Source organism: Megalops cyprinoides, chromosome 15 (assembly GCF_013368585.1).
Source record: "Megalops cyprinoides isolate fMegCyp1 chromosome 15, fMegCyp1.pri, whole genome shotgun sequence".
Taxonomy (NCBI): Eukaryota; Metazoa; Chordata; class Actinopteri; order Elopiformes; family Megalopidae; genus Megalops; species Megalops cyprinoides.
The window spans coordinates 3,617,501-3,630,000 of record NC_050597.1 but is presented as its reverse complement, the minus strand read 5'-3'; the positions used below and the strand labels follow the sequence as shown (position 1 = coordinate 3,630,000).

The window sequence follows — 12,500 nt, the reverse complement described above, 5'->3', positions numbered from 1 at the left end:
GCCGTTACAGTAATGGTTTATTTCTGAGGATGGCACCATGCCGTTACAGTAATGGTTTATTTCTGAGGATAGCACCATGCTGTTACAGTAATGGTTTATTTCTGAGGATGGCACCATGCCGTTACAGTAATGGTTTATTTCTGAGGATGGCACCATGCCGTTACAGTAATGGTTTATTTCTGAGGATGGCACCATGCCGTTACAGTAATGGTTTATTTCTGAGGATAGCGACATGCTGTTACAGTAATGGTTCATTATTGACCATGGCACGATGCTGTTACAGTAATAGTGCATTACTGACCGTAGCACCATGCTGTTACGGTAATGGTGCTTTTTGGCCATGGTTCCATGATGTTACAGTAATTACAGTACAGTAGTTGCCCATAGCAGCACACACAAGGTTGTGAATGTATCTATGGTGGAGAAGAAAAGGGATAAAATAAGAGGGAGGCCTTACGAAAGCCTCCATCAGATGGGAGGTTGGTATCAGAAGAACGGTGTGGGCACGCACACAGCGCCCCCTGCCTGTGGCAGAGACTAGCAGCAGCACCACCCTGCGGCGGGGGCCGGGAGGTGCTGCGGGGGCCGGGAGGTGCGGCAGGGGCCGGGAGGTGCGGCGAGGGCCGGGAGGTGCGGCAGGGGCCCGGAGATGCGGCGGGGGCCCGGAGATGCGGCGGGGGCCCGGAGATGCGGCGGGGGCCCGGAGATGCGGCAGGGGCCGGGAGGTGCGGCAGGGGCCCGGAGGTGCGGCAGGGGCCCGGAGGTGTGGCGGGGGCCGGGAGCTGCGGCGGGGGCCCGGAGGTGCGGCGGGGGCCGGGAGGTGCGGCGGGGGCCTGGAGGTGCTGCGGGGGCCGGGAGGTGCGCTGCGTGTTAACAGCTCTTACCTGCGTCTCCCGCGGGAACGGCAGCCAGCGCAGACGCCGGGGCCTCGGGTTCCGTCTCTTCTGGAGGACTTTCAATCGGGGTAATAGCCCGGCTCTCAGCACTCCTCTAATTGGGGCTGCGAGGCAGACTGGCTAATTCCATATTCTCCTCTTCCCTGCCTCTGCGGGCCGTAATTGAATTTCTCAGGGAAGACACGCTTATCTCTGATACGCTGTTTAGCACCGTTATGTAAATCACTTCATTTGTATGCTGACCGCTCCGGTACAATATTCTTAAGCGTCAAAACATATTCATCTGGATGGTGGAGGTGAGCTCCCCACAGAACTCCTTCTGATGGAAATGCGTTTTATCAGCTCCGTTTCCTCCGCACAGGATTTCACATCCCCTAATGCGGTTTTTCTTCTCCTCTTTTCCGCCCGTTTCCCGTCACTCGTCCCCCCCCTCCCCTTCGCAGCTGTTTGCATGCGGTGTAGAGTTTTGACGTTTTCTCTAATGCTTTGGAAGAGAGGAAAGAAAAAACAGTTCAGATGTCAGCATAGCAGGGACCCACTCTGGTCCCTCCTGTGGCCTCTCTGAGAGAGCCACTCCCGCCTGCCTCTGTCTCCACGTGAGAGCGAGCTCCTCCTGCTCCGTCCTCCCTGTCTTCCCGTCACTCGAACCGCAGCATAAATAAAGATGTGTTTGTGTGAGGTGGCCCTGGGGGCCCCTGAATTACAGCAGCGGAATGAATTCTGACCTGCTAGCACATCCACTTCCTGCGCCGCCTTGCTGGGGGGGGGGGCACGGACCCCCGTGCAGGGTCCTCATTGGTCTGCTTTTTGATGTTGTTGCTGTTGTATTTGAGTCTCGCAGCACAGACAGTAATAACACGGGGCTGATTCTGCCGTGGGCCGCCTCTCGCCACCTCGTTCGGGGGGGTGGGGGGGCGGGCGAGGCGGGGGTCCCGCACCCCCCCGCGCCCCTCTCTCACGTCCGCCGCTGTAGCTGCAGGAGTTTTCCCTCTTCCCGGCTCTCACGCCTGCTGCTCCTGCTGCTGCTGCCTCAGACTCATACATCTTTTATTAGTTGTACAATTGTGTTGTGATCAAAGTTTCATGAAGGTGCGAATCCAATAAGGGCTGTGGAGCGTGTGCAGGTGGGGGGGGCGGGGAAGGGGGGGGGGGGCGACCAGGCCCTGCTCAGCTCACCTCTCTCTCTCCCCGCATGGCACAAAACCCCCCCCCCACACAACCTCTGCTCAGCCCTGTGCTCGCCGCTGACCCCAGAACAGTGGCCAGCCGCTCGCAGCCCCACGGAGCATGCTGTCGCTAATTACAGCAGGCAGAACAGAGGCAGCGTTTCACCTGTCGCTCTGCAACCCCTGTGGCTCCAGGTGTCCAGGCGGCTTCCCCTGCCGGCTCTCTGCTCCGCGGAGAGGAAGAGACTGATTCTCTCAGGCAGGTGGAGTTTAGCTACTGCAGCTCCTATAGAAAAACTAATTACAAATGAAAAAGGAACTGCAAATTAAAAGCTGTACTGTGTTTTGTTATACTTGAAAAAAAACATGGAAAATGTTTTGTTAATTATTACAGAAAGCAAAACAAAAAGTGACCTCAATTCCTACTGAGTTTTTTTTTTTTTTCATTTTTTCATTTCACTGTGTCTGAAAGCTTTGAACTCCAGACTGAACTGAACAGACTGAACTCCATTTGGTGTAACGCAAAGCTTCGGACCGCTGAAGGGATTTTTCCTGCCCCTGCTGCTGCCAGCTGGGCCTCCGCACCCAGAGCAGACCAGCACTCGACCTAACCCCCCCGTCCCCCCGTCCCCCCATCCCCCCGTCCCATAGCCCAAAATCCCGGCAGCATTGTCTGTCCTTAACCCCGCCCACAGAGCTGTGGAGTTCTTCATCAGGGACAAGTACGAGAGGAAGAAGTACTACGACAAAAACGCTGTCAACGGAAGCATTGTAAGTGCAGTATCTGCCCTCTCCCTGTGAGCGGGGGAGGGGGGAGCCTGTCATGTGATGTTTATGTAAATGCATATGTCTGTGTGTGTGTGTGTGTGTGTGTGTGTGTGTGTGTGTGTGAGCACACGTTCTGCCCTAAATGTTCATCAGCGCACTCCCTGGCGTGAGTGTTGCCGTGGAAAGCGTTGCCGTGGAAAGCCTTGCTTATTGGGCGGACATGGTTGAGGAAGCCCGAGCTGGAGAGCGCTGAACCCTCAAAGAGCCATTTTCCACCTGGACAGTCTCAGCTGCTGCCCCTGGCCTCACTGCTGGGGGTGGGGCAGGTCAAGGAGAGCTCTACCAAGCTCCAGCACCAAGATCTGGCTCCAACCTTCAACTCCAGCTCAAAGCTACAACCTCTAATCTCTAACCTCCAGCTCGAGATCTAACATCCAAGCTCCAAATACCCATATCCACCTCGAAGCTTGAGCTCTAGTTCCAGCCTCCAGCTCCACCTCTAGTTTTTAGCTCTAACCTCCAGCTCCAGCTCCAGGTCCAAGCTCTAGCTCCAACCCCCCGCCTCTAGATCTAAGCCTCATGCTCCAAACACCCATGTCTACCTCTAAGCTCCAGCTCTAGCTCCACGATTTAGCACCAACTACCACCTCCACCTCTAGATGTAAGCTCCAAGCTCTAGCTCTGAGTCCTTTTGGGAGCTGTGGGCTGCGCAGGCTTATCGCTAACCAGCACGCCCAGCGCCGGGTTCAGCATTCTCCATTCCCTGCATGGACAGAATGCAGCGACGCTGGCGATCGGCTCAGGGGTGGTAGGAAACAGCACATCGGTTGAGCTGATTGTACTTTGTCATCAGGTGACCTTTCCATACGTTACATTACATTACATTACATTACTCTATTGTCATTTAGCAGGAACTCTTATCCAGCGTGACTTACCTTGGTTACAGTTTTCATGTTATTCATTTATACAGCTGTAAGCTGCTGTGTGTTACCACTTACATCATGGTGGTGGTTGGAAAGTGCGTGGGGTCTTGGGGTTGTGAAGGTTTTGGGGTGTCTCAGCACAGCGCCCCCAGGTGGCAGTCTTTTGAGGAGCATGGTAATGTGCCTTGCTGAAAACGGAGAAAAACAGCTTGACAGAGCTCCTCAATGGATCTCGCCGCTCTCGGTGTGGTCAAGCAGCTCATTACTGCCCTGGCTCGCTCTGCCTGCCATTGTGAAGCTGCCAGTTGCTGGTGTTCATATCGTCAGGTTTTCGAGCGCTGCTGTCTGCTCACCGAGTTTCACTGCGCTCCCATCACTTCCTGGCTGCGTGGCGGCCCCTGCAGCACCGCCAGAGTACCGCTACAACTGCATCGCCCGCCTACACCAGCAGCTCCTTTTATATGCAAATTAATTATTAAAAACAACTCATTATCACTTTAAGTCGTTATCTGGCGGCGCAGGAGCGGGAGACTTGCAGAGAAGGAGAAAGCCGAGATGGAAAGCATTTAGAGGGCAGTGTTTGGATTTCTCCTTGGAGGGCTGGGACAGTGCATTCACGAGAGCGCGCGTGGGCGTGTGTGCGTCTGAGTGAATGCGAGTGCATCTGTTCATATGTTTGTGCATTTGTGTGCACATGTGAGTGCAAGTTTGGGTGTGTGTGTGCGTGTATGTTTGGGGGTGTGTGTGTGTGTGTGTGTATGTATGTATGTATGTGTGTATACATGAGCGCGAGTTTGTGTGTGTGCATGTGCGTGTGCGCATGTGCGTGTGCGAGTGCGTGTGCGTGTGCGTGTGCGTGTGCGTGTGCGTGTGCGAGTGCGTGTGTGCGTGTGTGCGAGTGTGAGTGTGTGAGTGCGTGAGTGCGTGTGTGCGTGTGCGTGTGCGTGTGCGAGTGCGTGTGCGTGTGTGCGTGTGTGCGTGTGTGCGTGTGCGTGTGCGAGTGCGTGTGCGTGTGTGCGTGTGTGAGTGCGTGTGTGAGTGCGTGTGTGAGTGCGTGTGTGAGTGCGTGTGTGAGTGCGTGTGTGAGTGCGTGTGTGCGTGTGTGCGTGCGTGTGTGCGTGTGTGCGTGTGTGCGTGTGTGCGTGTGTGCGTGTGTGCGTGTGTGCGTGTGCGAGTGCGTGTGCGTGTGTGCGTGTGCGAGTGCGTGTGCGAGTGCGTGTGCGTGTGTGCGTGTGTGAGTGCGTGTGTGAGTGCGTGTGTGAGTGCGTGTGTGCGTGTGTGCGTGTGTGAGTGTGTGAGTGCGTGTGTGCGCGTGTGCGTGTACGTGTGTGTGCGTGTGCGTGTGGGTGTGTGTCTGTCTTCATAGCTCTGTTTGTGCACTGCTTTATGGATGACGCGTTCCTGCATCCCTGCAGCCCCCTGCAGCCCGTGTGCAGTCTGATCCCGCCCTTTGATATTTCAGTGGACTGTCTGCAGGCGGGTGGATCATGTCAGATTAACCGGCCTGGAATGGATGCGTTTGGCTCCTGCCATGCAGCTGCGGGAGCCCGGCTAACCGGCTCAGCCGGGTGGGGGGATTCTCCCGCGGGCCTCCGATACCCCGACCCGCCTTTTGGGGGCGCGGGGTTACGGTGGAACAGGTCAGGAGCCGGTGGAGTGCACCCTCCTGTCTCCGCTCCCAGTTGGTGATGCAGTTTCAGGCATGAAATGAGCTTCTTTGAGAGGGCTTCAGAGTTCCTTTCATCTGGAATAAGTGGGTTTGCTCCAGCGTAGCACATGCTTTCAGCAGAGTGTGTTCCGACATCAGCCGCGCTCAGGTAACCCACGAGCAGGATCCTCACCGGGGGACGGGAACACGCTGTTCCCGAGAACACGTCCTTACAAACTACCGTTATTAAAAAGCGTCCTTACAAAACCACAAAACTGCACTGAGACCAGGCCTCCATTTAATATTGTTATTTGAATGATATTCCCTGCTGTGCAGGAAAGTAGAACCTACGAAAAATCAATGGCCCTGGTTATTTGCCGTCAGCCATCTTGCCTGTTTACATATTATTGCCGTTGTTCCCGATGCTATTTTGAGCATCAAACTGAACGCGAAAAAAAACCACAAAACTCATTAAGGAAACGCACAAAAGAAACAATGTCTCTCAAAAGCCTCTTTTTTACAGAAAACAAAGCATGAAAATGCTGATTCACTGGCATTAAGCTGATTCACTGATTCATTAAGTCACTCGACGGCCAGCTAAGATGGCCAGGAGTGACTTAAATGAAGACTTCTCCCGCGTCATGCGGTCGTCTTTCCCCCCGCATCAGAGGGAACGGAGACGCAGATGAGGAAAATAATTCAGAGACATTTCCCAGAGGGTTTGCTAATTAGTTAAATGAGCTTGGCACTCCGTTTGAAACGGCAGGAAGACCCCGATCTTCAGCTATGGCTGCGCCTACAGCCCTGCCGTCCGCTCTCCCGCCGGCAAAAAATCGCCCCAACTGCCAGATTCGGCATGACGTGGGCAGTGATTCATCCCCTAGCCATTCCTGTGCTGCCTCTTTCTGCAGTTTCATTCACCCATTCCCCAGTTCATTTGCTCATTCATTCCTTCATCCACTGATATGGCTGTTTTATGTGTTCTTCCATTCATTCATTCATGCATTCATTCGCTTAGCTGTGGTGGCACACAGATGGGGGGGGGGGGGGATACCAGTGATACTGCAGCATGTAAATTTTTCAGCCTCTTATGACTCAAATAGCAAAAACTCCTGTAAATCTAATGAAGCCGACGGCAGCCTCAGATACTTGCTGTTACAGCGTATTGACCAGCCGTCCGCCGTCGGCAGCGGAAGCCTGGCTTATTTCCCCCGGTGCCGTTTGCCTTATTAATGTCTGGGGAAGTTTGAAGAGTATTACTTAGCAGGCCTCTGATGAATCCGGGGCATTCAGGGGAGCTGAGTGTTCCACTGGTGCTAAACCCAATAAAAGCGGAATTATGGAGAAATCCATCAGCCGGGTAATGGCCGGCTTCCACGCTCAGCAGTAACGCGGGCTGTAATGGCCGGCTTCCAAGCTCGACAGTAACGCGGGCTGTAATGGCCGGCTTCCACGCTCAGCAGTAACGCGGGCTGTAATGGCCGGCTTCCACGCTCAGCAGTAACGCGGGCTGTAATGGCCGGATTCCACGCTCGGCAGTAACGCGGGCTGTAATGGCCGGCTTCCACGCTCAGCAGTAACGCGGGCTGTAATGGCCGCAGCATTTTTCCCGCCGCATCTCTGTGGCCGCCGGTGTTGACAGCCGCTTCACGCCGTAGCGCTGGGAAGATCCGGAGGCCGGCACTGTAGGGCTTTGTGTCTGCAGGGAAGCCGGAGTGGGGCGTCTCTCTCCCAGGGGATCAGGTGCAGGTACGCAGAGAGGCCTCTGGCACTGACCCAGGGCTCTGCCGAAACCGCTTAGCCCTGGGCAAAGAGGCGCTTTGTGGGGTGACGGGGGGGTGGCCATGGGTGGCGGTCAGCTGGGTCACACAGCAAGGGGAAGGGGCCAGGCAGTGGTTCACTAATGGCCTGTCTCTCACAGTCTGAGCCTGTGCTAACAGAATCTGCTCCGGCTTCCTGGAAAAAGAAATCCGCCACAGAGATGCGATATCACCCTCCTGCCCTCAGACTGCGGTTCATGCGGTTCAGGAAAAAAACTGATACGAAACAATAGTGCTGCTGTCTTTTATGCGGCTGCCGTTGGTTTATTTCAAGAGCCGCTGTCTGCTGGGGCCTGTGCCTGCTTTCTTCTGCTGCTGCTTCTTGCGGGACCATTTGTATTTTTTTTAAGTCTGTTTTTTTCCTGCTGTATATCACAGTGCTTTCTGCTCCCAGATCTCCCAAAGGATGAATAATTAGGAAGCGCATAGGCTTTGTCACTGCTGCCTATTAATTCTGATTTCCCTTCATCTGCCCCTCTCCCCCTCTCTGCCTCTCTCCCTCTCTCTGCCTCTCTCCCTCTCTCTGCCCCTCTCCCCCTCTCCCTCTCTCTCTCTCCCTGCCTCTCACTGACTTTCTCTCCCTCTGCTTCCCTCCCTTCCTCTCTCCCTCCTTCTCTCTCTCTTTTTCTCTCTGCTTCTCTCTTCTGCCCCTTTCTCCTTTCTGCCCCTTTCTCCCTTTCCCCTCCCTCTTACCTTTTCACTCTCTCTCTCTCCCTCTCTCCCTCCCTCTCACTTTCTCCCTCCCTCTCTCCCTCTCTCTCCCTCTCTCGCCCTCCTTCTCACTCCCCCCCCCTCTCTCTCTCTCTCTCTCTCTCTCTCTCCTTCTCTCTCTTCCTCTCTCTCTCCCTCTCCCCCTCTCTCTCTCTCTCCCATTGTTTTCCTTGCAGAAGTCCTCTGATGCTGCTCTGTCCTCTCCTTCCTCACAACCGGCTGAGAAAAGCAAGCCTGAGGTACTGTGCTGCACTGCAATGCCTGTGCACACCCTGATGCTGTGCTGTGCTGTTCTGTGCACACCCTGATGCTGTGCTGTGCTGTGCACACCCTGATGCTGTGCTGTGCTGTGCTGTTCTGTGCACACCCTGATGCTGTGCTGTGCTGTGCACACCCTGATGCTGTGCTGTGCTGTGCTGTTCTGTGCACACCCTGATGCTGTGCTGTGCTGTGCACACCCTGATGCTGTGCTGTGCTGTGCTGTTCTGTGCACACCCTGATGCTGTGCTGTGCTGTGCTGTTCTGTGCACATCCTGATGCTGTGCTGTGCTGTGCTGTTCTGTGCACACCCTGATGCTGTGCTGTGCTGTGCTGTTCTGTGCACACCCTGATGCTGTGCTGTGCTGTTCTGTGCACACCCTGATGCTGTGCTGTGCTGTGCTGTTCTGTGCACACCCTGATGCTGTGCTGTGCTGTGCACACCCTGATGCTGTGCTGTGCTGTTCTCTGCACACTGTCCTGTGGGGCAGAGCGGGGCAGGGCGGGGCAGAATGGAGCATTACTCTCATTACGCTCCCATTGGATGGATGCAAGATAGAGAAGAGAAGTTGAAATTCCACTCTGAGAAACTACTGTTAAATATCCACTGCCCCTGAGTAATACCCATCGCCCCTGAATAATACCCACCGCCCCTGAATAATACCCACCGCCCCTGAATAATATCTGCCACCGCTGAGTAATACCCACTGCCCCTGAGTAATACCCACTGCCCCTGAATAATACCCACCGCCCCTGAATAATATCTGCCGCCCCTGAGTAATACCCACCGCCCCTGAATAATACCCACCACCCCTGAATAATATCTGCCGCCCCTGAGTAATACCCACTGCCCCTGAATAATACCTACCGCCCCTGAATAATATCTGCCTCCCCTGTATAATACCCGCCGCCCCTGAATAATATCTGCCGCCCCTGAATAATACCCGCCGCCCCTGAGTAATACCCGCCGCCCCTGAGTAATATCCGCCTCCCCTGAATAATATCTGCCACCCCTGAGTAATTCCCACTGCCCCTGAATAATACCCACTGCCCCCCTAAGTAATACCCACTGTGGCCTCTGCTGTAAACTGGAACCTGTTCTGAGCGACAAATTTTTTTAATCTAAGTTCTAGCAGCGTGTGGCCATTCTGCACAGTCACCTCGCTTGTGTCATTAGCCCCCTAAAGTATTAACCAATCAGGATGCAGAGACGGCAGCCTGGTGTCGGCTCTGCGGGGTGCACAGAAGCCCCTCTGAAGCCAGGGGGGGGGGTGGATATTTCTGAAGCGGGGAGCAGCCCTGACTTGCATCACACGCTGTAACTGCTCGCAGCAGTGAAAAATGAAAGGGGACTGATGTTAGAAGGTAACCTCTCCCCCATGGGAGGATCTGACAGGGGAAGGGTTGGGGTGTCCCTGTGTAACTCTGTGTTCCGTTTCCCCGAGCGACGCGGCTCTGCCGTGACGCGGGGCGCAGGGGTGCCGGGGCGAGCGTTGTCTAAAACGGCTCCCGAGAAAGAGCCTGCTGCGATCAGAGACTCAGCCTCCCTCTCGCTCCTGCAGGGACTCCCCGTCGCTCCCTATGACTCCCCACCGCGCCATTTCAGCCTCCCTCTGCGACTACCGCGCCGGTCGTGGGACATCCATCTGCCCAATCCGACGTGTCCGTCTGTCTGTCTGTCACGCGGGCACGGTGGTCCCGCGGTGCGAGAAAACGAACCGGGGCCTTTCCCTCCATCAGCGCAGAGGGGGAGGAGAGGAATCGATACCCTCATAAAAGCCGAAACTGACGGCTAAAGGGCTCCTTTTAACTTAAAGCACCGCTTTTATTCGCTTCAAACCTAATCACAGCGCTCAGGCGGCATGAAAATATTCTGTCGTTTCGGTTTTTTTTTTTCTCCGTTAAAATGCATTCCGAGGGGATGCCGGTTTTCTGCTCCAGAAATTGATTTGCTGAGAGTCGAGTGTGTGGCGGTGGGGGAGAAAGCACGTCAGTTCGATAACAATGTTTGAACTTTTTATGAGGTTTTCATTATTCATAATTGTACTGGCATCTCACCAGAGGTCTAATTTGATTGCAGGATATCCCCACAGAGTAGGAATTTGTAAAGCGTGGTGAAGCCTTTTAAAGTTCTCAGCCCTTTTCAAAACCTACACAGTGCTGGCTGTCAGGCCTCTGACTCATTTAAATGTGTGCGAGATAATCTATCAGGTTCATCTCTGCCAGCCTGGCTTTGAACTGAGCAAACTTAGCAGACCTTTTATATCACATCAACACCTGCTGCAGTTATCTCTGGCTGCCAGTGAAGGTGTGTTTTCCTGCATGCTTTGCCTGTAAATGTACCCCTCTCAAAGGCCTGCGCTGACCAGCTATCTCTTTTTCTTTTTTTTTTCCAACAGAAAGAAAGGGAGAAGAAGAAGGAGAAGGACTCGGAGAGAGGGACCAAACCACTGGAGAAAGTAAGACCTGTGAGTGGTGTCTGTGCTCGTGTTGGGTGTGTGGCGGGGTGAATGTGTGCAGCTGTGGCTGTCTGCTGGAGCGTTCTCTGTGGAGGTGTATTCCCCCTGCCCCAGTGTCTCTCTAATTGGCTGGGGAGGATGGGAAGCAGGAAGCGTGACCCAGGCCCAGAGACGGATCCACAGAAATGGCCGTGCCTTCAGGCCCGCTTTGCTCTGCGTCTTCTGTGCAAATAGACCCCCAGTCATTGCAGGCTGGGGGTCGAAGGTCACCGCTGAACAGTCATGATGGAGGAAAAACCAGCAGTGGCTGCGGCTGGAGGCGGGATTACATCTCTGCTGTTTTCTGGAATATTCCAGCGAATTTTGCCAAGATTTCCTTTGGGTGGGTTTTCAGGCGAGTGAGTGCTGAGGGCCTAGTGACTGTGGATGAATGAGTGAATGTGTAAATACATGATGGAATACATGTGTGAGTGAGTGTGACTGAGTGAATCCGTGTGTGTGTGTGTGAGTCAGTGTGTGTGTGTCTCTGTGTATTTGAATGAGTGAGCATGCTTGTGTGAGTCTGTGTATATGTGTGTGTGCGTGCGTGTGTGTGTGTGCGTGTGCGTGTGTGTGAGTCTGTGTGTGTGTGTGTGTATGTGTTTGAGTGACTGTGTGTGTCTGTGTGTGTCTGTGTGTGAGTGTGTGTGTTGGTTTGAGTGAGCATGTGTGTGCGCGCGGTGAGGTCACAGCAGAGACTGGGATTAGCCGTCATGTGGAAACGTCATGCTTGCATACCGCCGGCGGGGGAGCGTGGGCCGGCCTGTCTCCGGAGCGGGGGAACACCCTGTCCATTGACACACAGCACAGTGTCCTGCACAGCCGCCGCGCAGCTCGGAGCGTCCTGTCCTGTCCTGTCCTGTCCCGGCGAGCTGATTTCACCGACACCCTGCGCACTGTGAATAACACTGAATAATCATGCAGTCTGTGGCGTTCAGAGGCCTGCGGGCACTGCCCGAGGCTGTGTGTGCGACTCCATGGGACGAATCACAGCAGAGAGCCCCACGAGCCCCAGCCCCCCGCCGAGGCGGAGCCGTTTAAAGCGCGCCGGCTCCAGGTGCTGCGTGTAATAACTCACCATCAGGCTGTCCATAAAGCGCAAATTCCTCTGACAGGCACGGTCGTTTCTCTTATTAGAAATAACCTTCTGGAAGGAGGCGACCCCCCCCCCCCCCCCCCCCGGCAAGCTCTGGCTCCTCCCACAGGAAGTGAGAGACGGACTAAACGGACCAGTGAACCCGCACACGCTTCGGGGTGGGGGTGGGGGGGGGGGGGGTGTAGCTCACTAATATCCTTTTCCTGGGTTGAAAAGGTTAGCGCGCTAATATCCTCTTCCTGTGCACCCCCTGTCTGCAACCACCTCGTTAATTAAAGTCGTTGATAAGGGGCAGCATCACTTTCTCTCAACCTCTGTAGTAATTGCCAGTGGACTGTGCGTGTGTGTGTGTGCGTGTGTGTGCGTGCGCGCGCGTGCGTGTGTGTGTGTGTGTCTCTTTTCAGAAGCGCTTAAGTGCATAATCTGAGCATAAAGTGTGCTCCATTCGGTTAGCTACAGCCCTGCCGCAGCCCCACAGAGCAGCGAAGCGATGGCGAGCTATTCATCAATACTTAAGTCTGTCAGATAATGCGGCTGACTGAGATGACCCCGCCGAAGACGCTCATCTGTTAACCCGCTCCTTCGGCCGCTGTCTGCGGAAGTCTCACGTCTGCACCGGGGTCAGATGCATATTCTTCTCCTCCACCGCCTTCATTTGTCTGTCGTTGCTAGTTAATCTCCACACATATTTCCGCGCAGATCAAACCAATGTATGC

The 12,500-nt window shown here is 54.6% G+C and overlaps 1 protein-coding gene across 2 annotated transcripts in view; it reads left to right on the top strand.

Moving 5' to 3' along the window:
* The window catches only part of smap1 (small ArfGAP 1), a 66,291-nt gene that overhangs the window by 21,694 nt on the left and 32,097 nt on the right, over window positions 1-12,500 (top strand). The window contains exons 4-5 of one of the 2 annotated variants that reach the window (XM_036546699.1): window positions 2,758-2,833; window positions 10,590-10,649. In XM_036546699.1, coding sequence (XP_036402592.1) covers window positions 2,758-2,833; window positions 10,590-10,649 — 136 coding nt within the window. Of the gene's footprint in view, window positions 1-2,757; window positions 2,834-10,589; window positions 10,659-12,500 lie in introns of both variants that reach the window. The other variant, XM_036546698.1, reaches the window with a different exon arrangement.